The sequence below is a fragment of the Anomaloglossus baeobatrachus genome, chromosome 5 (genome assembly GCF_048569485.1).
Source record: "Anomaloglossus baeobatrachus isolate aAnoBae1 chromosome 5, aAnoBae1.hap1, whole genome shotgun sequence".
Lineage (NCBI taxonomy): Eukaryota > Metazoa > Chordata > Amphibia > Anura > Aromobatidae > Anomaloglossus > Anomaloglossus baeobatrachus.
In genome coordinates, this window is record NC_134357.1 from 314,784,166 (window position 1) to 314,811,267 (window position 27,102).

General features: G+C 41.9%; 1 protein-coding gene across 2 annotated transcripts in view; it reads right to left on the reverse strand.

The window, feature by feature from the left end:
• Window positions 1-27,102, reverse strand: part of HLF (HLF transcription factor, PAR bZIP family member) — a 66,507-nt gene that overhangs the window by 38,493 nt on the left and 912 nt on the right. For both annotated transcript variants that reach the window (XM_075349723.1, XM_075349722.1), the window contains exon 2: window positions 23,812-24,147. In XM_075349723.1, the coding sequence (XP_075205838.1) occupies window positions 23,812-24,147 (336 nt within the window). The remainder of the gene's footprint in view (window positions 1-23,811; window positions 24,148-27,102) is intronic.

The window sequence follows — 27,102 nt, forward strand, 5'->3', positions numbered from 1 at the left end:
CGGGGGAACACTATTCTCCTTAAGGAGACTTTGCAAGCCAGTCTGGCTGCCAGGTAAGGGGACTTATAGCTGCAATGCCCCTCTGGGAAATATTCAAATTGTCTCTCCAGTAAAGGAGACAAACTCTAGCACAGCGCCACCTATTGGAAGTAGCGATCCTAAAAGTCACAAGTGGATTTTTGACAATCCTTTGCAATATGACTCAGGATATATAAGCCAGATCAGAATCCCAATTTGCAGACACGGTGTTTCGGGGTGCTTGCCCCTCGTCAGTGCAAAGTATGGGGGTGTCTGATCTGGCTCATGAGAAAGCTATGTGGGGACCACGGGGGAACACTATTCTCCTTAAGGAGACTTTGCAAGCCAGTCTGGCTGCCAGGTAAGGGGACTTATAGCTGCAATGCCCCTAAAATTCCACGGGGGAACACTATTCTCCTTAAGGAGACTTTGCAAGCCAGTCTGGCTGCCAGGTAAGGGGACTTATAGCTGCAATGCCCCTCTGGGAAATATTCAAATTGTCTCTCCAGTAAAGGAGACAAACTCTAGCACAGCGCCACCTATTGGAAGTAGCGATCCTAAAAGTCACAAGTGGATTTTTGACAATCCTTTGCAATATGACTCAGGATATATAAGCCAGATCAGAATCCCAATTTGCAGACACGGTGTTTCGGGGTGCTTGCCCCTCGTCAGTGCAAAGTATGGGGGTGTCTGATCTGGCTCATGAGAAAGCTATGTGGGGACCACGGGGGAACACTATTCTCCTTAAGGAGACTTTGCAAGCCAGTCTGGCTGCCAGGTAAGGGGACTTATAGCTGCAATGCCCCTAAAATTCCACGGGGGAACACTATTCTCCTTAAGGAGACTTTGCAAGCCAGTCTGGCTGCCAGGTAAGGGGACTTATAGCTGCAATGCCCCTCTGGGAAATATTCAAATTGTCTCTCCAGTAAAGGAGACAAACTCTAGCACAGCGCCACCTATTGGAAGTAGCGATCCTAAAAGTCACAAGTGGATTTTTGACAATCCTTTGCAATATGACTCAGGATATATAAGCCAGATCAGAATCCCAATTTGCAGACACGGTGTTTCGGGGTGCTTGCCCCTCGTCAGTGCAAAGTATGGGGGTGTCTGATCTGGCTCATGAGAAAGCTATGTGGGGACCACGGGGGAACACTATTCTCCTTAAGGAGACTTTGCAAGCCAGTCTGGCTGCCAGGTAAGGGGACTTATAGCTGCAATGCCCCTAAAATTCCACGGGGGAACACTATTCTCCTTAAGGAGACTTTGCAAGCCAGTCTGGCTGCCAGGTAAGGGGACTTATAGCTGCAATGCCCCTCTGGGAAATATTCAAATTGTCTCTCCAGTAAAGGAGACAAACTCTAGCACAGCGCCACCTATTGGAAGTAGCGATCCTAAAAGTCACAAGTGGATTTTTGACAATCCTTTGCAATATGACTCAGGATATATAAGCCAGATCAGAATCCCAATTTGCAGACACGGTGTTTCGGGGTGCTTGCCCCTCGTCAGTGCAAAGTATGGGGGTGTCTGATCTGGCTCATGAGAAAGCTATGTGGGGACCACGGGGGAACACTATTCTCCTTAAGGAGACTTTGCAAGCCAGTCTGGCTGCCAGGTAAGGGGACTTATAGCTGCAATGCCCCTAAAATTCCACGGGGGAACACTATTCTCCTTAAGGAGACTTTGCAAGCCAGTCTGGCTGCCAGGTAAGGGGACTTATAGCTGCAATGCCCCTCTGGGAAATATTCAAATTGTCTCTCCAGTAAAGGAGACAAACTCTAGCACAGCGCCACCTATTGGAAGTAGCGATCCTAAAAGTCACAAGTGGATTTTTGACAATCCTTTGCAATATGACTCAGGATATATAAGCCAGATCAGAATCCCAATTTGCAGACACGGTGTTTCGGGGTGCTTGCCCCTCGTCAGTGCAAAGTATGGGGGTGTCTGATCTGGCTCATGAGAAAGCTATGTGGGGACCACGGGGGAACACTATTCTCCTTAAGGAGACTTTGCAAGCCAGTCTGGCTGCCAGGTAAGGGGACTTATAGCTGCAATGCCCCTAAAATTCCACGGGGGAACACTATTCTCCTTAAGGAGACTTTGCAAGCCAGTCTGGCTGCCAGGTAAGGGGACTTATAGCTGCAATGCCCCTCTGGGAAATATTCAAATTGTCTCTCCAGTAAAGGAGACAAACTCTAGCACAGCGCCACCTATTGGAAGTAGCGATCCTAAAAGTCACAAGTGGATTTTTGACAATCCTTTGCAATATGACTCAGGATATATAAGCCAGATCAGAATCCCAATTTGCAGACACGGTGTTTCGGGGTGCTTGCCCCTCGTCAGTGCAAAGTATGGGGGTGTCTGATCTGGCTCATGAGAAAGCTATGTGGGGACCACGGGGGAACACTATTCTCCTTAAGGAGACTTTGCAAGCCAGTCTGGCTGCCAGGTAAGGGGACTTATAGCTGCAATGCCCCTAAAATTCCACGGGGGAACACTATTCTCCTTAAGGAGACTTTGCAAGCCAGTCTGGCTGCCAGGTAAGGGGACTTATAGCTGCAATGCCCCTCTGGGAAATATTCAAATTGTCTCTCCAGTAAAGGAGACAAACTCTAGCACAGCGCCACCTATTGGAAGTAGCGATCCTAAAAGTCACAAGTGGATTTTTGACAATCCTTTGCAATATGACTCAGGATATATAAGCCAGATCAGAATCCCAATTTGCAGACACGGTGTTTCGGGGTGCTTGCCCCTCGTCAGTGCAAAGTATGGGGGTGTCTGATCTGGCTCATGAGAAAGCTATGTGGGGACCACGGGGGAACACTATTCTCCTTAAGGAGACTTTGCAAGCCAGTCTGGCTGCCAGGTAAGGGGACTTATAGCTGCAATGCCCCTAAAATTCCACGGGGGAACACTATTCTCCTTAAGGAGACTTTGCAAGCCAGTCTGGCTGCCAGGTAAGGGGACTTATAGCTGCAATGCCCCTCTGGGAAATATTCAAATTGTCTCTCCAGTAAAGGAGACAAACTCTAGCACAGCGCCACCTATTGGAAGTAGCGATCCTAAAAGTCACAAGTGGATTTTTGACAATCCTTTGCAATATGACTCAGGATATATAAGCCAGATCAGAATCCCAATTTGCAGACACGGTGTTTCGGGGTGCTTGCCCCTCGTCAGTGCAAAGTATGGGGGTGTCTGATCTGGCTCATGAGAAAGCTATGTGGGGACCACGGGGGAACACTATTCTCCTTAAGGAGACTTTGCAAGCCAGTCTGGCTGCCAGGTAAGGGGACTTATAGCTGCAATGCCCCTAAAATTCCACGGGGGAACACTATTCTCCTTAAGGAGACTTTGCAAGCCAGTCTGGCTGCCAGGTAAGGGGACTTATAGCTGCAATGCCCCTCTGGGAAATATTCAAATTGTCTCTCCAGTAAAGGAGACAAACTCTAGCACAGCGCCACCTATTGGAAGTAGCGATCCTAAAAGTCACAAGTGGATTTTTGACAATCCTTTGCAATATGACTCAGGATATATAAGCCAGATCAGAATCCCAATTTGCAGACACGGTGTTTCGGGGTGCTTGCCCCTCGTCAGTGCAAAGTATGGGGGTGTCTGATCTGGCTCATGAGAAAGCTATGTGGGGACCACGGGGGAACACTATTCTCCTTAAGGAGACTTTGCAAGCCAGTCTGGCTGCCAGGTAAGGGGACTTATAGCTGCAATGCCCCTAAAATTCCACGGGGGAACACTATTCTCCTTAAGGAGACTTTGCAAGCCAGTCTGGCTGCCAGGTAAGGGGACTTATAGCTGCAATGCCCCTCTGGGAAATATTCAAATTGTCTCTCCAGTAAAGGAGACAAACTCTAGCACAGCGCCACCTATTGGAAGTAGCGATCCTAAAAGTCACAAGTGGATTTTTGACAATCCTTTGCAATATGACTCAGGATATATAAGCCAGATCAGAATCCCAATTTGCAGACACGGTGTTTCGGGGTGCTTGCCCCTCGTCAGTGCAAAGTATGGGGGTGTCTGATCTGGCTCATGAGAAAGCTATGTGGGGACCACGGGGGAACACTATTCTCCTTAAGGAGACTTTGCAAGCCAGTCTGGCTGCCAGGTAAGGGGACTTATAGCTGCAATGCCCCTAAAATTCCACGGGGGAACACTATTCTCCTTAAGGAGACTTTGCAAGCCAGTCTGGCTGCCAGGTAAGGGGACTTATAGCTGCAATGCCCCTCTGGGAAATATTCAAATTGTCTCTCCAGTAAAGGAGACAAACTCTAGCACAGCGCCACCTATTGGAAGTAGCGATCCTAAAAGTCACAAGTGGATTTTTGACAATCCTTTGCAATATGACTCAGGATATATAAGCCAGATCAGAATCCCAATTTGCAGACACGGTGTTTCGGGGTGCTTGCCCCTCGTCAGTGCAAAGTATGGGGGTGTCTGATCTGGCTCATGAGAAAGCTATGTGGGGACCACGGGGGAACACTATTCTCCTTAAGGAGACTTTGCAAGCCAGTCTGGCTGCCAGGTAAGGGGACTTATAGCTGCAATGCCCCTAAAATTCCACGGGGGAACACTATTCTCCTTAAGGAGACTTTGCAAGCCAGTCTGGCTGCCAGGTAAGGGGACTTATAGCTGCAATGCCCCTCTGGGAAATATTCAAATTGTCTCTCCAGTAAAGGAGACAAACTCTAGCACAGCGCCACCTATTGGAAGTAGCGATCCTAAAAGTCACAAGTGGATTTTTGACAATCCTTTGCAATATGACTCAGGATATATAAGCCAGATCAGAATCCCAATTTGCAGACACGGTGTTTCGGGGTGCTTGCCCCTCGTCAGTGCAAAGTATGGGGGTGTCTGATCTGGCTCATGAGAAAGCTATGTGGGGACCACGGGGGAACACTATTCTCCTTAAGGAGACTTTGCAAGCCAGTCTGGCTGCCAGGTAAGGGGACTTATAGCTGCAATGCCCCTAAAATTCCACGGGGGAACACTATTCTCCTTAAGGAGACTTTGCAAGCCAGTCTGGCTGCCAGGTAAGGGGACTTATAGCTGCAATGCCCCTCTGGGAAATATTCAAATTGTCTCTCCAGTAAAGGAGACAAACTCTAGCACAGCGCCACCTATTGGAAGTAGCGATCCTAAAAGTCACAAGTGGATTTTTGACAATCCTTTGCAATATGACTCAGGATATATAAGCCAGATCAGAATCCCAATTTGCAGACACGGTGTTTCGGGGTGCTTGCCCCTCGTCAGTGCAAAGTATGGGGGTGTCTGATCTGGCTCATGAGAAAGCTATGTGGGGACCACGGGGGAACACTATTCTCCTTAAGGAGACTTTGCAAGCCAGTCTGGCTGCCAGGTAAGGGGACTTATAGCTGCAATGCCCCTAAAATTCCACGGGGGAACACTATTCTCCTTAAGGAGACTTTGCAAGCCAGTCTGGCTGCCAGGTAAGGGGACTTATAGCTGCAATGCCCCTCTGGGAAATATTCAAATTGTCTCTCCAGTAAAGGAGACAAACTCTAGCACAGCGCCACCTATTGGAAGTAGCGATCCTAAAAGTCACAAGTGGATTTTTGACAATCCTTTGCAATATGACTCAGGATATATAAGCCAGATCAGAATCCCAATTTGCAGACACGGTGTTTCGGGGTGCTTGCCCCTCGTCAGTGCAAAGTATGGGGGTGTCTGATCTGGCTCATGAGAAAGCTATGTGGGGACCACGGGGGAACACTATTCTCCTTAAGGAGACTTTGCAAGCCAGTCTGGCTGCCAGGTAAGGGGACTTAAATTAAATGTAAATTCCTGGACTTTCTTGCATGAAATGCGCCCTTGAGTTCTCCCCAGAGTGGCTCAATGATATTGAGGTCAGGAGATTGAGATGGCCACTCCAGAACCTTCACTTTGTTCTGCTGTAGCCAATGAAAGGTCGACTTGGCCTTGTGTTTTGGATCATTGTCAAGTTGGAACGTCCAAGTACGTCCCATGCGCAGCTTTCGGGCTGATGAGTGCAAATTTGCCTCCAGTATTTGCTGATAACGTGCTGAATTCATCTTTCCTTCAACTTTAACCACGTTTCCTGTGCGTTTGTAGCTTACACATCCCCACATCATCAGTGATCCACCTCTGTGCTGTACAGTAGGAATGGTGTTCCTTTCATCATAAGCCTTGTTGACACCTCTCCAAATGTAATATTTATGGCTGTGGCCAAAAAGTTTGATTTTGGTCTCATCACTCCAAATTACCTTGTTCCAGAAGTTTGGAGGCTTCTCTCTGTGCTGTTTGGCGTATTGCAGGTGAGATACTTTGTGACATTTGTTCAGTATTGCTTTCTTCTGGAGACTTGCCATGTAGCCCATTTTTCTTCAAGTGCCTCTTTATTGTGCACCTTGAAACAGCCACACTGCTAGTTTTCAGTAAGTGACTATATTTCAGCTGATGCTATTTGTCGATTTTTCTTTGCATCCCGTACAGTTTTCCTGCCAGTTGTGGCTGACATTTTTGTTGGACTACCTGATCGTGGTTCAGTTTTTACAGAGACCCTGATTTTCCATTTCTTCATTACAGTTTGAACACTGCCGACTGGCATTATCAATTCTTTGGATATATTTTTTTATCCCTTTCCTGTTTTATACAGTTCAACTATCTTTTCCCGTAGAACCGCTGACAATTATTTTGCTTTTCCCATGACTCACAATCCAGAAACATCAGTGGCTGGATGAAAAATGCAAGAGTCTGTCTGGATCCCAGAAACTCACTCAGCTTTTATGAACACACACTGATTACAAGTAAACAGGTCACAGTTGAGGATATTAACTTTATTAGCCATTCAAACCCATTTGTGTGAACGTCTGTGCATTATACCAGACTAAAATCCCCAGGGTGAACTTTTGATCAGGGAAATTTTAGATGTTTTTGGTTGTCATTATGATTTAAAAAGATAAACTACAGTAGTTTGATAATAAATCGCTTCACCCAACGACTAACCATGAGTGGAAAAAAAGATTTTGTGTTATCATTCATATTCTCTGAAAAAAGGCCAAGAAAGCAAAAAATCTGCCGGGGTATGTAATCTTTTGAGCACAACTGTATTCACACTCAACATTTGTTGCAGAAATTTCTGAGGCTGAAAATCAGGTCACAATACATTTCAATAGGGTTAGCTTGGATTTCTGCACGTTGAATAGCACAGTCACAGAAATGTATGCAGCAATGAGAATAAAACCTACATTTTCAGTATTGTGGATAGCTCCAGATTATCATACAGGCAGTAACTCAGGATCAGTGCAGGATAGGTAATGTACTGAATTTACAAAGTTACTTAATATCATGACTATGTACTCTCTATGTAAACACGTGTTCAGGGGGGGGGAAGTATAAAGATACTTCTGTGCTGCAGTATATACAAGGGAATGTAGTGTAAATGTATAATAATACTAGGAAAGAGAAACTGGTGGTAAAATAAATGATCAAAATGTCCTCGACCTCTAACCAGGAAATAACTAAATGAATTCCAACCATTAATTGCATTTTTATTCTTTTGCAATCTCAAATTACTTTAAAGAGAAATGATTTCCTGCTAGGTGACCTGGTACAATCACAAGGTATTTCCCAGTCTGAGCACCCCAACAATCAGCTGTAATCTATGGTAGAGCCTAACAATGATGTTTCATATCCCTGCAGTGCCCCCGCAGTGCAAATGAAGTATTACATCGTGCAGATTGAAATGAATAGGCTGTCAGCGTAATGCAGTATAGTACTGGGTCATCCAGATAGAGAAATTCCTAATTTTTGGTTAATGTTCTGAATTCTCCTCCATTAGTGAGGAATTCCCTTCATACACACAACTTAACATGTCCTTTAGCATGGATGTGAAGCTTTACAAGCCCAGCCTATTTTACATTAATATGAGATCCATTTGTTTCTCGCTCTGCACTTGTTTGCATCTGCTGTATCTGGCCAAAGCCTGAATTCATTACGGATAAATTCAGAGGAGGATTTTTTGCTTGGCAGTGGATATTATTATACGCATGGAACCATTTAAGGAGAGAAGCGGCTGAAAGGTCGGAAATAGTTTTGTGTGCAGAATCAGTCACATTTCTGCAGAAATAAGTCTGAACTGAGCAACCTTTGTGTTCTAACCCAATCTAGGCTGCAATGTGTTATTGTACGTGAATGATTTCCTATCAGCCTGATGGGGTCTTTGTAATTTTTATAGGGCACAGTAAATATCTCAATCGGATCCAAATAGGTTTTCTTTTCTAACTGTATTCATTAATCTCCAATCAGCTTGAGTACAGGATCAAATGTGAATTCCCAAGCCAAGTAACAGTCACTTCCTATGGACTGCAGTGGATCTGGTCTTTCTCTGGATGGTATACATGTACATTATCAGAAAAATGGTATCTCATAAGAGATATATCTACCCTATGTTTATGTGAATATGTACCGTCTCCAAGATGCAACTATTAGTCTAGTAATGTCCCACAAAGAGGAGAGTCCACTGGTGGGTATGTTTGTAGGCCAGCCCTGGACCAAAAGGGTTATGGGGCAAATTAGGTGCAGAAATGTCTGCAGTGTAAAAATTCATTCCATATATCTGAATGAATGGATGTGTACGTGGCCATCTCTCTACTAAAGGCAACCTGTCAGCTGATACATGCTGCCCAAACCATGGGCAGCATGTGCCAGCCACTGTTTGTACGATCACATCCAGGCATGTTTGACTCTAACATGCTGGGGCATTTCAGGCATAAACATAATTTAGTAGCCGGCGGGGATCAAGCTGTGTGGGAGACTAGTTAGAGTGGAGGGTACCGGTGGCGGGTATACCCCACCCGCTGACAGTGACTAACAGGTTTCTGTCTACGTGTGAATATAGACAGAGACTTCTCAGTCCTGATCAGGGTGCATGGAGACGTCGCTGACTAGTTTGTCGAGTCGTTTGGTCCACGACCAGCTTTTGAAGAATGCCTCAGCAATTCAGAGTCAAACATACCTGGCTGGAGTAATATAGCCATTGGCTGACACATACTGCACACGATGTCAGCAGCATGTATCCGTTGACAGGTTTCCTTTAAGAGCAGCAGCAGGATGGGTGCCAACTAACTCGGTCCTGGAGACAGATGCTCGTCCAAGTGGTACATATCTATCAAACATTCCTATCCATCTTAGAAAAGTGGATCCTAAACACTTCAAGTAATGTGAATAACAAAAGCTAATAGTATTCACAATCCGCCACTCCTGCAACAGTTCTCCATCGCAGCTACAGGCTCAATGTTTTGGCTGCATCTGTGACGTCATGTTGCATGAAATCACTGAGCTCAATGGCTCGTGTCATCTAAATCAGTCAAGCTGTTCAGTTAAGTGATTGGCTGCAGCAGTAAAGAGCTGGCCCTGGACCTGCAGAAAATGAGTACTATATGATTTTGTGATTATATATTACAAAAAACATTTGGTCAAGTTTTCTAAAAATGGAATATGCCTTTAATGCCCTAAATATCTAAAATGAGTTGTCTTCTTCAGTCATTAGTTGACATTTCCCTACTTTGTATAGCTACTGTTCCTTTGCATCACCCATAGGAGCCACTGCATAGTGGTATTTGTGTCTTCTTTTATTAATAAAATTACTATTTTAAATAATTCAGTAGATAGACATATATTGGTACATTTTTCACAATGAACCTCCGTAATATACTGTATTAGTTACACAGCTCCGGAAACAAAGCCATCCTAATCAGTAGGAATGGTTAGCAATTTGTTAATATGACCTAATTTTCAGACTATGAATAACTCACTATTCCTCAGTTACTTCCGATCACATGCATTAGGTGTTTACAACAAGGACTAACAATTGACTGTAACAATTATTACTGTACATGATGTACTGTACCAGGCATCTGTAGCCTTCCCGTGAGTAACTGCGAGCAGTGAAAGTAAGTGGACGTTGATGTGTCTTTCACAGCACAAGTCACTCCACGTGATAGCTCACCAAGTTCACTCCCTCACCCGGGGCACAGAACGTACCAGCCTACTGCCAGCCAGCTTCTGCTAGGACACGCAGATGTAGAATCTGTAGTAAGTAAGGGACTTGGCGCATTGCCGGGGCACACATACACTGTACACACTGTACAGGAAGTGACCGCGCTTCCTCACTGCTCCTCGTGAATAAGATAATTACTTCTTATAAGCCCATGTCTGTTTATCTTTAATAAACGTTGTGTATGCCAATAAATAAAAGTACACGTGGTGATAAATATGTTCAGGTATCCACAGTGTACTGTAATAAGTAGTGCATAGTAATAACTAGTGATGAGTGAGCATTAGCATGCTTGGGACTTGGGTACTGCATAATATGGAAGGCAATGGAAGACTCAACCATTTTTCCAGGAAATCTTCCAGAAAAATGCTCCAGTTCCTCATAGACTTCCATTATACTTAGGTAATCTAGTACCTGAACATGGTAGTGCTCGCTCATCACTAATCGTTACGAGCACCAAGTACCCGAGCATGGTAGTGCTCGCTCATCACTAATCGTTATGAGTACCGAGCACCTGAGCATGGTAGTACTTGCTTATCACTAATCGTTACGAGTACCGAGCACCCAAGCATGGTAGTAGTCGCTCACCACTAATCGTTACAAGTACTGAGCACCCGAGGATGGTAGTACTCGCTCTTCACTAAGTGTTATGAGTACCGAGCACCCAAGCATATAGTGCTCTCTCATCACTAATCATTACGAGTACCGAGCACCCGAGCATGATAGTGCTTGCTCATCACTGGTTATAACCTACAGTCAAATTATGGTATTAGACACTCATTTCACTTTTACAGTACATGTTAACTATGAAAACCATTGTTTGGTGGACTCCCCTTTCAATTCATGATTAAAAGTTGTATTCAGTGAAGACAAATTTTCCCATTACTGAGATAGAAGATGACAGTTGGTGTTCATCATGTTCTATGGAGAGGTGAAGGAGAGGAAAAGGAGGGAAGAGCAAAAGGCAAGGAGAGATATTCTGCTGCAAGTTCTCTTGAAATGATGCTACACTTTAAAGAGTTCACATAATGCTGCCATATATTAGTGAAATTCAACACATCGTAACCCAAGTCCTGCTATATAATTTTTAGTAGTCTTAATTTGCTCCTAGGCGCTATCCTAGAGGAAAACTGGTAAATTGGGGGCTTTGTGCAATTTCCCAGTTTGCCAACTGCTATAGTCACAGTTGTTAAGAGCTGTAATGGCAGTTATATTGGGTATCACCCATCATTATGTCCTAAAATATAGCTCTAAGAAAAGGCTGTATACTGGTGATATTATTCTTTTCTATAATACATCATAGTCATTATATAACTTTTGCTAAATTCTGAGCTGTAATACTGTATGGTGGATAAAGTCCAATGTATATTTAAGTCCATGTTATCTGGGGTTAGATAATATACCTAAAATAACTGCAGTGTTTAATATGCTACAGGACCCATGCCCTTGATGTTTGTAGACACACAACCTGTGTGCAGGGGAGACAAAACTTTTTCTATTTTTCTATCGTTGTGTAAAATGTTTTCTGTAAAATGACCACCAAGCACAATAGATTATGACTGCCCCAACCACACAATTTTGGTGGGAACAGTTCTCCATTTAATATGTATGGGGCCGCATGACTGGTAATGTTAAAATTGTACCTCTCAACCCTTATTCCATGCTTCCTTGAGAGATAAGACACAACCAAAGGTGTCTAGTGGTCACTCACTCCACTCAGTCTATTGAAAACACATGGATGGGTATGGGAGAGTCAAGAGAGACTGCTGTCATTTGGCACTGCTGTCTAAAGGCCGCTTTACACGCTGCAACATCGCTAAAGCGATGTCGTTGGGGTCATGGAATTCGTGACGAACATCCGGCCGCGTTAGCGATGTCGTTGCGTGTGACACCTACGTGCGATCGAAAATCGTCACAAACACGTGCAAAATCGCTAATCGTTGACATGCTCCCCTATTCCCAATTATCATTGCTGCTGCAGGTACGATGTTGTTCGTCGTTCCTGCGGCAGCACACATCGCTATGTGTGACCCCGAAGGAACGAGGAACCTCACCTTACCTGCGGCCGCCGGAATGAGAAAGGAAAGAGGTGGGCAGGATGTTACGTCCCGCTCATCTCCGCCCCTCCGCTTTGATTGGGTGGCCGCTTAGTCACGTTGCTTTGACGCCGAACGAAACTTCCCCTTAGAAAGGAGGCGGTTCGCCGGTAACAGCGACGTCGCTAGGCAGGTAAGTAGTGTGACGGGTCCGCGCGATTTTGTGCACCACGGGCAGCGATTTTGCCCGTGATGCACAAACGATGGGGATGGGTACGCACGCTAGCGATCTCGCTAGCGAGATTGCAGCATGTAAAGCACCCTTTAGACCTACGGGTCTCTTTAAATATTAAGAGAAAGGTTTATTTAGGCGATGTTCACATGTCCAGTATTTGGTCAATCGGAAGTGGTGCCCGTGTTTCTATTATACTTTTCCTCTCAGGCTACGTGCACACGGTGAGTATTTGGCGAGTTTTTTATCTCAGTATTTGTAAGACATAACCAGGAGTGGGTAATAAATACAGAAGTGGTGCTCGGGTTTCTATTATACTTTTCATCTGATTCTTCCACTCCTGTTTTTTTTGGCTACAACTACTGAGATAGAAACCTCACCAAATACTCAACGAGTTCACGTGGCCTCAGAGGAAAAGTATAAAAGAAACACGGGCATCACTATTGCATTTTATACCCATTCCTTGTTTTGGCTTACAAATACTGAGGTAAAAAACTCACCAAATACTCAACATGTACACGTGGCCTCAGAGGAAAAGTATTATAAAAACACGGGCACCACTTCTGTATGTATTACCCACTCCTGGTTTTGGCTTACAAATACTGAGGTAAAAACCTCACCAAATACTTAATGTGTGGATGTGGCTTTAGAGCCCAACTGTGCCTGATGGATTTCAGTAGTATGCATTGTTTGATTGGACTAATGAAGGTCAGAATAGATACAATAATAAAGCACAGGGGGGCACCAAAGCTTTTTCAGGTTTTGCCATGTTATGGGCTTTCAACTGAACTGATTTGTCACATACAAAATACTAACATGCATGATTACAGCTAAAGTATTCAAGTACCAAGTATAATAGAAGTCATTGGAGAACTCGAGCATGGGAAGATTTTCCAGAAAAATACTCAAGTTCCCCATTGACTTCCATTATACTCGGGTACTCAAGTCGCCCCATCTGAGCAATAACTCCTTGTTACAAGGTTACAAGCACTCGAGCATGGTAGTGCTCGCTCATCACTATAAACAAAGAACCTAAGGATTAATTTTGTAAAAAAAAATAATTTGTGCCTGCTTTTCAATGCGTAGTACATTTATATAATAATAATAATAATAATAATAATAATAATATTAATATAGTGTGAGTTAAGCTTCAGGTTTCTTATTCACATCATAACTGATATAATTGTATCATGGTCTCTGTACTCCCACAACCAGCAATTCCTGATTCCGAAATATGTAAATCTATAGGGCTAGTTGGCCGCTCTTTCACATACACATTATATAAGCATACCAGCATGTGTTAGTTTGGTCAGACAGGCCAGTTGGTTGGTGTGCAGAGATGTCCAGATTTATATTAGTAACCTGCATTTACTGTAATAAGAAAGGAGTTATTGTTCTTCTCAGAATTTGTCCACGCGCCTGTTTGCTTCAGGATAAATTCCCTTTTTTCTATTAAAGGCTAATTGAACTGAATGTGCTGTGTAGGCCTTGTGACCAGGGTCAGACGCTTGTGACGCAGCCCTACAGCCCCAAGGGACAGGATTACTCCTTTAAATAAGTCTTGATTGTTGATCCACCACTACAATAAAACCACTGTTATGTTTTCCAAGACCAATACGAAGGGATAAAATAGTGAACTGAAAAAAAAAAATGACTACAAACTTTTGTACTATGTTGGCAAGGGCAAGAGAACATTTTAGACCTTCCTAATACATAGACCCTTTCCCCCAAAAGAAGAGTAAAAAAATGAACTCCCTCATGACCGGACAATTTTTTGTCCCGTTTTTTCCTATAGGGACAGGTTTTTGTTGTAGTTTTCAATAACACCATTTATTTTAAGTTATAACACATTGAAAAATGGAGATTGACGTCTGATTGGGGTGAAACTGTGAAAGCAATTCAGCTATAGTTTTTCGGGTTTTGATTTTATAGCGTTCTCTATTCAGAAAAGGGGATCTAAATTGTATGATTTCCCAGGTCAATACGATTATGGAGGTGACAAATTTATATTTTTTTGTTTTTTTAAAAAAAATATTTTAGTGTTAAAAAAACCAACAGAACTTTGTAAAAACATTTTTTGTTTGTGTAGCCATTTTCTGAGACCTGTAACTTTTTTAATTTTTCCATTAATGGATTTGTAGAAAACATGTCTTTTTGAGTGTTGAGCTGAACTTTTAATTTGTACCACACTAAAGGGTACTTTACACGCTGCGACATCGCTAGCTATCGCGAGCGTGCACGATAGCACCCGCCCCCGTCGTTCGTGCGGCATTTGGTGATTCCTGCCGTAGCGAACATTATTGCTACGGCAGCATCATATGCACATACCTTTTCAGCGACGTCGCTGTGACCTCTGAACAATCCCTCCTTCAAGGGGGAGGTGTTTTCGGCATCATAGCGACGTCACTGTGGCGTCACTAAGCAACCGCCCAATAGCAGAGGAGGGGCGGAGATGAGCGGCCGGAACATGCCGCCCACCTCCTTCCTTCCTCATTGCCGGTGGATGCAGGTAAGGAGATGTTCGTCGTTCCTGCGGCGTCACACATAACAATGTGTGACGCGGCAGGAACGACGAATGACCAGCGGCATGCACTATCAACGATATTATGAAAAGGAGCGACGTGTCAACGATCAGCGATTTTTGACGCTTTTGCGATCGTTGATCGTCGCTCCTTGGTGTCACACACTGCGATCTCGCTAATGGCGCCGGATGTGCATCACTAACAATGTGACCCCGATATATAACGATATATCGTTAGCAATGTCGCAGCCTGTAAAGCACCCTTTAGAAGCAATTCTAGACTATTTCTATACAAAGAAAGTTTGTTAACGCATACCACACATTTTTCTATAGGATCATATGGTTATACAGTAGATGTCTCATAGCCCAAACTCTGACAGGAATAATAATGTACAAACAATGCAGCCACACTGAAGAAAATGACAAATTCAGTTTTTCTTTTTCAAAATGTGCACTCCATATAGTTTTTTCTAGAAAAGTACATAATACAGAATACATCACTCTACCTACTAATCCTAGTATTGTAGCTTTACTGACATATGCCCCATCAAGTATCAATAGAACAGTGCACTTTGTGTGCCAAGCCATGTACATGAGTCCTTGATGTGTGAAGTGTTGTTTTTGAGAATACTTTATGAATCCTTTGAGATCATCTTTTACATTGTATATTAACAGTTCCAACAATAGATGCCAAGTGTCAAGTGGATAAAATAATAGCCCATAAGTAATAAAGCATGGTGTTTGAAACGCGTTGGCGGAGATGCTCTGTCCTTTATTGTCACAAGCTCTTTGCACCATAATTTTTATATTTTTCTAATAAAGTATTGGTCTTTTTACTTAAGTGCTAGAATATGCCACAAATTCATTTTCTTATTGGAAAAAGCATGAGATCAGAAGTATCTGAAAATAATACATTTGTTTGCTGCCACTAGTATGTATCCCCCACTATGTCACTGAGTTAGAACAATGAAAGTAGAGAAATACAAATAAACTGACTTATACCATAATAGATAAACCAATCGTATATATCATACTGTTCGTGTCAAACAAGAATACAAATATTTATGTGCTATAGGATCAGTGTTTAGTCACGACATTTGGGCCATTTGGCTTCACAGACTTTAATAGGCCTTATTTTTTTATATAACTTAAATTGGTTAGCCCTGTACCCACCCCAAATAAGAAAAAAGAAAATAACAACTTTTGTCCCTTACACTCAATATCTATGGGCCTAACAGAACTAGTAGAGTATAATAGTAATAAGCAGTCCCATGTAATAATCAGTCCCATGTACACTTAGCAGTAGAATGCATGGAGTCACCTTAGTGAACTTGAGGGTCTATGGGATCTATAGGGATTATATATTTTTGGGTAGACCAACCACTTTACAGACATTTTAGAGAAGACAAAGCCTTCTCTAAAATGAGCTCTTCCAGTGATCAGTTCATCATTTGTAGTGGAACGGTTGAACGTATAATAGACAAACTTGGTCCACCAAACTAGAACTTGCTCTTAGCAGCAATCTACTTATAGTAAAATCATAGTGGAGTTTTCATTTGAATTTGCAGAAATAAGATCTGTAGTGTACATAGGGTGTGGATTTTAAAGGTGTTGTTCACTACTCAGACCACTCCTTCTCAATAAGAATGTTTGCCATGTTAAAATAACTCACTTCTGGTGCTGGCGCTGTTCCAGTGACGGCATTCGCTCTCCTGGGGCTCATGTGACATTGTTAAGTCATACAAGCTCCGAGCCCAACCAGTGCCGGCTTCATTCTCCCTGCCTATAGAACATTAAGAGGAAGTGAGTGGCCAGCCGCATCTCTGACTATCTCTTTATGTTTGATTGGACCAAAGGCAGGAACAGTGAAACCAGCTCTAATTGGAAACAGCGTTCACAAGACATCGCAATGTCACTTGAGCCCCAGGAGAGTGAGTGCCGACCCCACTAGAAAGATGCAGGCACCAGAGGTGAGTATAAGAGTTCTTTTAACAGGGCAAAAACTCTGATTGAGAAGAGGTTTCCCAAGTAGTGGACAATATCTTTAAGGAAATTCCAGAATGATACAATGCCATGACCTAACACTGATGTTATTTGAGGTAGTACAGAACACTGCGGTTACCTCTGAAGACAAATGTTGGCCATAGGGGCTCCCAATCACAGTCTATTTGATCATTTTTTCTCATGTAGACCCATAATCTGGGGTTTCCAAACCAATTAACCACAAATAGACTACTTTATTGAAGGTAAAGTCCTTGCAATGAGCACTTGAGTACTAAACTGTTATGTGGTACTATCTATGATGTCTGAGACCTGCAGCCTAGCTGCCCCACTGGACAATGTCCTTCGCAATGCTCAGCTTTGATGTCAGCTTTGATGCATAGGAGATTGAGTAGTAGATTAGATCTGATTTAGTTGACTTCCCTGTGTGCCTTGAAAGGTTGATTTCAAATATATAAAGTAACTACTTTCCTCTATGTACTATGAGAGCTTACAAGCCGCCTGTATCTTATTAGTGCTGTCTTTTATATCTAAGGCAGCCTTTCCGAGGTGCTAATGAAAAAAGTTTAGCAACCACTTAGCCACGGACGTGTGCGGCTTCTGTTCTCTGGCTGAGCAGGACCGGCAGTTTTAGGAGACAGCACAGGGTAGAGCCATGTGTACAGCTCATATAGTAATCTGCACTCACATGAGATGAAATGTGAGCAGACGTTCTTAAGAACCGTGCGCTCACACATGTCTCAATTACAGGCTGGGAAAGTAAACACGAGAGAGGCGTGTTAAGTGTGTGCATACACCTGTTAATTATCCTGCTGCACAAATGAGGCTTAGAAAGGGAATGGATTTTTACTTTATTTTTTCCCTTCAGCGATAATCTGTTTTGAAAACGTACAATTAATTGTTTCGCTCCGCTAGGCACCGGAGTATATTTAAAGAGAGATTTCTTTATAATCCCGCCATTCTTAGCTATGCATAGAGCTATACTTAGTAGCGATTAGTGAGAGTGGTGTCTTGGCTCACAGCTCCGTTAAGCCTTAGATTGCAAACGACAAATTGGTTTTGCTTTGAAAAGGCAAAAATGTATACGAATAGACTCATATACTGTATATATTGTCCTGTTAGGTATGTGACAAATATCTTGCCTCTATGGGAAGCATAAGGCTACATTCACTTTCTTGGACCCAAAGTTTCATTGAGTTATACAGTTCTAAAACAGATCTGTGTCTCCGGTCTGTGAGACCCAGAGCACTATTCTTAACCGTTTGGTGGATCAGTATCAACCACTATGGGGATCTGAATAAACAAATGACACACTGGAGACATACTTGTACTTCAGAGTTCCATCCGAGTTTCATCTGATTTTAACGGATACATTGTTGAGAGTCAATGGATAAAAAAGTGAAAAAAATTTATGAGGTTAAGAAAAAGGGGAAGCAAAGCTGGGCACGTGTCTATAGGCTGGTATCGTGGATTGGTGAATGTAGCCTAAGGCAGGCTTTGCACGTTGCGACATCGCAAGCCGATGCTGCGATGTCGCACGCGATAGTCCCCACCCCCGTCGCACGTACAATATCTTATGAAAGCTGGCGTAGCGAAAATTATCGCTACGCTGGCTTCACATGCACTCACCTGCCCTGCGACCGTCGCTCTGGCCGGCGACCCGCCTCCTTATTAAGGGGGCAGGTCGTGCGGCGTCACTGCGATCTCACACGGCAGGCGGCCAATAGGAGCGGAGGGGAGGAGATGAGCAGGATGTAAACATCCCGCCCACCTCCTTCCTTCCGCATAACCTACGGAAGCTGCGGTGACGCCGGTAGGTGATGTTCCTCGCTCCTGCGACTTCACACACAGCGATGTGTGCTGCCACAGGAGCGAGGAACAACATCAGACCGTCGCGTCAGCGTAATTATGGATTACGCCGACGCTGCACCGATGATACGATTACGACGCTTTTGCGCTTGTTAATCGTATCATCTAGGCTTTACACACTGCGATGTCACATGCGATGCCGGATGTGCGTCACTTTCAATTTGACCCCACCGACATCGCCCCTGCGATGTCGTAGTGTGCAAAGCCCGCCTAAAGACTACTTTACACACTGCGATATCGGTCCCGATATCGCTAGTGTGGGTACCCGCCCCTATCTGTTGCGCAACACGGGCAAATCGCTGCCCGTGCCGCACAACATCGCCCAGACCCGTCACACATACTTACTTGCCCTGCCACATCGCTGTGACCGGCAAACCGCCTTTTTTTTAAGAGGTCGGTCCGTGCGGCGTCACAGCGACGTCACTGAGCGGCTGCCCAATAGCAGCGGAGGGGCGGAGATGAGCGGGACGTAACATCCCGCCCACCTCCTTCCGCATAGCAGCCGGGAGGCAGGTAAGGAGAGCTTCCTCGTTCCTGCGGCGTCACACGGAGCGATGTGTGCTGCCGCAGGAACGAGGAACAACCTCGTTACTGCTGCAGTAACGATTTTTGAGAATGAACCCCCATATCACCGATGAGCAATTTTGCAGGTTTTTGCAACGATGCAAAATCGCTCATCGGTGTTACACGCAATGGCATCGCTAATGCGGCCGGATGTGCGTTACCAATTCTGTGACCCCAACGAGTTCGCATTAGCGATGTCGTAGCGTGTAAAGCCCCCTTAAGACTTTGGAGACTTTAGGAGAACAGCTACCACTGGTTGTTCGAAACAATGGGCTCAATTTTAAAATACTGGCATACAATTATTCAATTTGCCATCCTGTGGCCAAGAGAGACTCCATACTTTACCTCCTAACCCTGCTCCTCACAACCCATCACTGACTAATGTTAAAAGGGTTTCTAGGTACATGATTGACAGTGACCTAATGGTCACCATTTATGGTGAGTCAACAGCTTAAAGAATATCTCTAGACACATTCACTACCTGGGTTTACCATTTAGACTCTTTTTATAAACTGGGTGATTAAAGGGTACTTTACATGCTGCGACATTGCTAGCGATCTTGTTAGCGATGTGAAATTCTAGAGCGCAAGTGCGATCTTTCGAGATCGCACATAGGTTATTTTACGCATGTGCACTTGCGATCTAGAATTTCACATCGCTAACGAGATCGCTAGCGTTCTCGCAGCGTGTAAAGTACCCTTAACTCTCTTATGGTTTCTATTAATGGTTGGCACACAACTGTTTCAGTACCCAGGATAACTGAATTATAGTTTTCAGCCATAACTTGGAAATTTATAGCTCCAGGTACTATTTTATCCTAAGTTTCCCAGACTTCACAAAAACACTTCTCCCATTAAAACCACAAAGGCTCCATATATCATTAAGATAATAACAACAATAATAATACAATATATTTACAATGACCTTGAAATCTAAGAGCGTTTCTACATACTGTGTAACTGTTAGTTCCCATAGAGGCTACAGAATTACATTTTATCACAAGGACAAATCACTTTGAAATTCCTTTTTACGTCTGTATAACAATAAAGATAACATATATATTTCTAAAAAACACAATCTATAGCTCAACCGCACTGCATAAGAACACAATTATCAGGGGTCAGTGTAGTTTGCAGAGGCCACCAGGCAGTATTTTTATAGATGCAACTAAGACCCTTGTTATTAGAATACAGCTTCAATAATAATGTTCATCAATTCTACTGCATTGATAAAAGTAATCACAGAATACAACCCCTGCTGGTTACTGTGCCAATGGCTTTTCTGAGAGGCCATCTTTTATATATATATATATATATATATATATATATATATATATATATATATATATATATATAAAATATATATATATATATATGTATATATATATATATATATATATATATATAGCACCCAACATATTTGCAGATGATGCCATTGACTGTACATTGCGTTAGTAAAGAGTACATGCCAATATCATGACTGATAGTCTCGAAATCAGATGACTTCTCAAAATAATGGTGACTAATGTTTAGGATTCTATATGATCCAACAGCTGTATAGCAGACAAACGTGCTGATGCCTACATTCGGAAGTTTAGGGACAAATTTTTGATATAAAAAGTGATAAAGCTGTGGAATATACTACCACAATGGTAAAGTATAATAACAGAATTTAGAAAGAAGGATACGGCACATACATCACTTTTCATGTTACGAAGTAGAGTTAGAGATAATTTTTGGACTTTAGAAACCTCAGCTTTTTTGGCCACAAATTTATGTGTGTGAGATGGAAGCAGTTTTGTCACGAGGTTAGATAAGTCCTCTCATCGGGTCATTGGTGACCAGTTTTTTCTCTTATTTTATTTCCCTGAGGTTTCCATTTTTTTCGTTCATAAATTAGCCATACTTATACTCAGAGGAGGAGTGGACAAAAAATAAGAGGAAAACCTGGACACCTTTGACACAGGCTCTTTTTAAATAGCTGGATCTGAAAGGATGTTTTGTAAGGGAGCCAAGTGTCAAAATGCTTAGCTAAAACCAATGATTAATATCAAAGGTTGTAGTCTGTTAAGATGGCGGCAAGGCATATGTGTATTTCTGAACAACTGAACAGGAATATAGATGGGGTATCGAAGCTTCTCTGTGTGAGTGTTAGAGAGGATGGCATTGCACCAAGGCATGTGCTCTGAGTGCTGAGTGTTAGTGAGGATGGCACCGCACCAAGGCATGTGCTCTGAGTGCTGAGTGTTAGTGAGGATGGCACTGCACCAAGGCATGTGTTCTGGGTGCTGAGTGTTAGAGAGGATGGCACTGCACTAAGGCATGTGCTCTGGGTGCTGAGTGTTGGTGAGGATGGCACCAAATTGAGACATGTGCTCTGAGTGCTGAGTGTTAGTGAGGATGGCACCACACCGAAGCATGTGCTCTGAGTGCTGAGTGTTAGAGAGGATGGCACCGCACCAAGGCATGTGCTCTGGGTGCTGAGTGTTAGAGAGGATGGCACCACACTGAGGCATGTGCTCTGAGTGCTTAGTGTTAGTGAGGATGACACCGCACATAGGTATGTGCTCTGGGTGCTGAGTGTTAGTGAGGATGGCACCGCATCGAGGTATGTGCTCTGGGTGCTGAATGTTAGTGAGGATGGCACCGCACCGAGGAATGTGCTCTGGGTACTGAGTGTTAGTGAAGATGGCCCTGCACCAAGGCATGTTCTTTGAGTGTTGAGTGTTAAAGAGGATGGTACCACACCGAGGCTTGTGCTATGGGTGCTGAGTGTTAGAGAGGATGACACTGCACAGAGGAATGTTCTCTGGGTGCTGAGTGTTAGTGAGGATAGCACCACACCAAGGCATGTACTATGGGTGCTAAATATTAGAGAGGATGGCACTGCATTGGGGCATGTGCTCTGGGTACTGGGTGTAAGTGGGACACCTTGCATTGTCCATGGTATTTAGACACACTTTATCCACATGTGACATACCTCTTGTCTAACAGCAGAATCAACGCATGTGCATTTACATAATATGATACAAAAGCAATAGTACAAATTAAGGACATATATGCGATAGGCACTGCTATATATCATAAATTCAGTTCTGAGGTGCCTAAGGTAGAAAGCCACATGAAATTGACCTTCAGACATACCATATATTTATGGCTTGCAATCAGAGCAATTAGATCTGTAGGACTGGACCTCCAATAATTTCCAAAATGACAGCACACCAGCTTTTCAGCTTTTATTCTGGAATTCAATGTTGGTGATCTTTAGAAACATATCTCTGACACATCTGCAGATCATTTTGGAAGAGAACCTACGTCATTCTGTATTAATAAATACGCAAAACAGTCTTCGTCTAGTCGCACCATGCAAGTTGCCATCCTGCCTGCATGATTTAACGGATAACTAATAAAGAAGGAATTTTATTTTATATGGTGAGTGCCGCTCAATCTGTTTCAAGAATATACGGTTACTCTGTTCCATTTACTGGGCTTTTCGCAGTGCACTGCTATATACTCTGGCTTTCTGCAGCACTTTGCTCAAGCATGCGCAGGGTGAAAGTCTACTCTAGGGGTTCCTACACGGCTCAAGCTGAGCACTTCTGAACTTAGTATTAGCAATCGATCATAGTCTTAAGATATGGCTACAACAAATCAAGAGTTAATTAAAAATCTAGGTTTGCTAAAATGAACCAGATTGTCAAAGTCAACTTTTCTCATGCTGCATGCCTCATTATGACAATAGTTTGACGAGCTCTTTCAGAATAACTGGCCGATAATACATTGGAATTCTGACATTTTTATAACCTACTGTATGTTAGGAAAAGACTGAATAATTAAGTGATGCTTGAGTTGCCTTGATGCACACGGCTATTTAGAGCTGTGGCTTTATAAGGACACATTGCTTCAACAAAGCCTGATGAATTCTGCAGGAAAGCGTGAGGGCACAATCCATGGTTACTGGCAGCCTTCAGAAGGACAGAGCTCTCAAAAAGTGGTCCTCAAGCTAAGAAGATGCTTTCTCGTAAACAACGGTACAAAAAAAAGGTCATGGTGTGGAAATCTGACCAGAATGTGGACACGGGTTCTAGAATAATCAATGTTGTTGACGTTTTTTGACAATCTGCCTTTAAGAACAACTAAATGAGGAAGTGTCTGGGTGAAAGAGATCTGTCATTTGGAAGACCACCTTGGAGAACTCAGCAATCCGAGACCACCTTTGCTTTCAGAATGGGGATCACTTTGGTGGGAGTTGGGTGAGATATTTCTGTTATTACTACTTTAGCATAACATATCACTGATGTTGAATTGACTAGACCTGTTAGACTTCCGGGATAGTTAGAATATTTCTGAGTATGGAATCTAGTGATAACTCCCATCACATGATCCTCTCGTACATGACATATCTACAGTATGTCATCTACATGAAGTCACATCTGTGGCTGTATAGGTTACAAATAGTTAATTAGTGGTCACCATAGCATTTATCTGTATATTAAAAGATTTCAAAGAAAACAAAGAGTACTTACTGGGCCTTATTGGACTATGCATACAGTTCTGGGGCACCAAGCCTGGCAGGACAGATGTGGATGCCCGACTGCTCAGATCAATGACAGAAGGTGAGGTCACTGGAGCCTGTTGGAGACTAGGCTGATGGGAGCTCAGGTCATGCGAGGACTGACTTGGTGGGATACCATTTTCTGAGAGAAACTCTTCCAGGTCCATGTACTCCAGCTGGAAGGTATCTCCATCATACGGTAAGGTCTTGTCCCAGAGCGTTGGCCCCAAGAAAGCCGACTGCGGGACAGTGGAACTTGACGTGTCATCTTCAAGCTTCTTTTCCTTGTCTTTTTCTTTACAGAAGGCTAAATGGGTAGAGATGGAAACATTTAATATTGGATAAGGTGTGTAGTATGTTATAGCAAGATGTCAAAACAAGGGAAAGCTGATATTTTCTCTGTCTCATCATATAAGGCGTCTGACACCAACATAATGACACATTGAAACGCACATGGCAACTGTGAAAACACCAAGAATCAGAACCAAGAATCAGAAATATCACAATTTTAGATGTTGTGCTTCTGGTTTTTTGAGACAGCTGTGGATGACTATCATTACTTGGTGATTGGTCATACATTATCATTTCACATATATCACATGTACTGGATCATACATCAATAATACATACATCACATGTATTACATCTACACTACTACTATATACATCATAAGTATGGGATCATTCATCAATAATACATGTATCACATGTATTACATCATACACTACTGTACTCATCACATATATGGGATCATTCATCAATAATACATACATCCCATGTATTACACCTACACTACTATATACATCATACGTATGGGATCATTCATGAATAACATACATCACATATAATTCATCATACACTACTACTATATACATCACATGTATGGGATCATTCATCAATAATACATACATCACATGTATTACATCATACACTACCACTATATACATATGTATGGGATTATTCATCAATAATACATACCTCACATGTATTACATCATACACTACCACTATATACGTATGTATGGGATCATTCATCAATAATACATACAGTACATCACATGTATTAAATCATACACTACCACTATATACATCATATGTATGGGATCATTCATCAATAACATACATCACATGTAATACATCATACACTACTACTTTAGATATCACATGTATGGGATCATTCATCAATATTACATGCATCACATGTATGGGATCATACATCAGCAATACATCACATGTATTACATGTACACTATTACTATATGCATCGAATGTATGGGATCATACATCAGCAATACATCACATGTATTACATGTACACTATTACTATATGCATCGAATGTATGGGATCATACATCAGCAATACATACATCACATGTATATAGCAGTGGTGTAGATGTAATACATGTGATGCATACAGTGGTAGTGTGTGATGTATGTATTATTGATGAATAATCTTATACATGTGATGTTTATAGTAGCAGTGTAGATGTAATACATCACATGTATGGGATCATTCATCAATAATACATACATCATACACTACCACTATATGCATCACATGTATTATATCATGCACCATTACTATATCCATCACATGTATGCAATCATTCATCAATAATACATACACAACATGTATTACATCATTCACTACTACTAAATACATCATATGTATGGAATATTTCATCAATAATACATACATCACATGTATTACATCATACACTACTACTAAATACATCACATGTATGGAATGAATCATCAATAATACATACATCACATGTATTACATCTACACTACTACTATATACATCACATATTTGGGATCATCCATCAATAATACATACTTCACACACTACCACTTTATAAATCACATGTATTACATCATGCACCATTACCTTATACATTGCACATATTGGATCATACATCAGTAATACATACATCACATCATACATACATACATCACATGTATTACATCACATGTTATTAATATATAGATAACAGTATTGGATCATAATACATACGTCAGCAATACATACATCACATGTATTACATCATACACTATTACTTTATACATTACATGTACTGGATCATATACAAATAATACACTCATCACATCTATTGCATCATACACTATTACTTTACACATTACACATCATACATACATACATACATACATACATCACATGTATTACATCATATATCATTTAATACATAGATCACATGCATTGGATCATTCATAATTTATACATAAATGACATGTATGACAACTTTTATATATAATTCACATGTATTAGATCATACATCATTTACCAAGATTGTGCATTGTGTGTATGATTAGATTCTGAAGAACATAACACATAAGACACCCAAAGAAGCAGAAATGGAAAGTTTCCATGCTTGTGCTCACATTACTCCTCAGATTTGGCGGATTGCTGTGATCTCACTATGTGCACCGTACATTCTGACTACATATCTCACCAAAACCCAACTGTACAAGCCATTACTGCACATGTAGAACTACAGATTTCAGAAGAGCGCTGAGCAGCAGTATGGACGGGTATAAGGGCGAGAAGTGTACGTCCTACATCAGTGAGGGGGCAGAATAACAGCAGCTAGGGGAAAGGCAGCAGATTTTTTTTTCATGTGATGTTTTTGGAGTTGATCAGTGAATTACAGAATAACATCAACTCTCAAGGAGCAAATGACTTAGACAGCACCAGGGGCATCAACGGGAGAGAGATGCGGGCAACCTGCCAATTTCATACTGTAATATGTACAGATGAAGCAGAGATGAGTTTGTCATTTGGCACAAATCGATTGTTTTGCTCTACTTGGTGTTAACAAGATGAACTAGCAATGCAGCCAGAATGAATATTATCACAAATTAGCTACGATATATCATCTCTTAGTGCCACATATGTCAGAGTTATTCAGAATAATAATAATAACAACAATAACAAACAATAACAATTATAATTGATCATAATAATAATAATAGTGAAGATAATAATATAAATAATAATATAATAATAAACAATAAAATTGATAATGGATCATAAATAATGATGATGATAATAATACTAATAAAAATTGTGAATATAATAATTGAAATAATAATAATAATAATAATGAAGATAATAATATAAATAATAATAGTGAAGATAATAATATAAATAATAATAGTGAAGATAATATAAATAATAATAATAATATAATAATAAACAATAACAATTATAATGGATCATAAATAATGATGATAATAATAATACT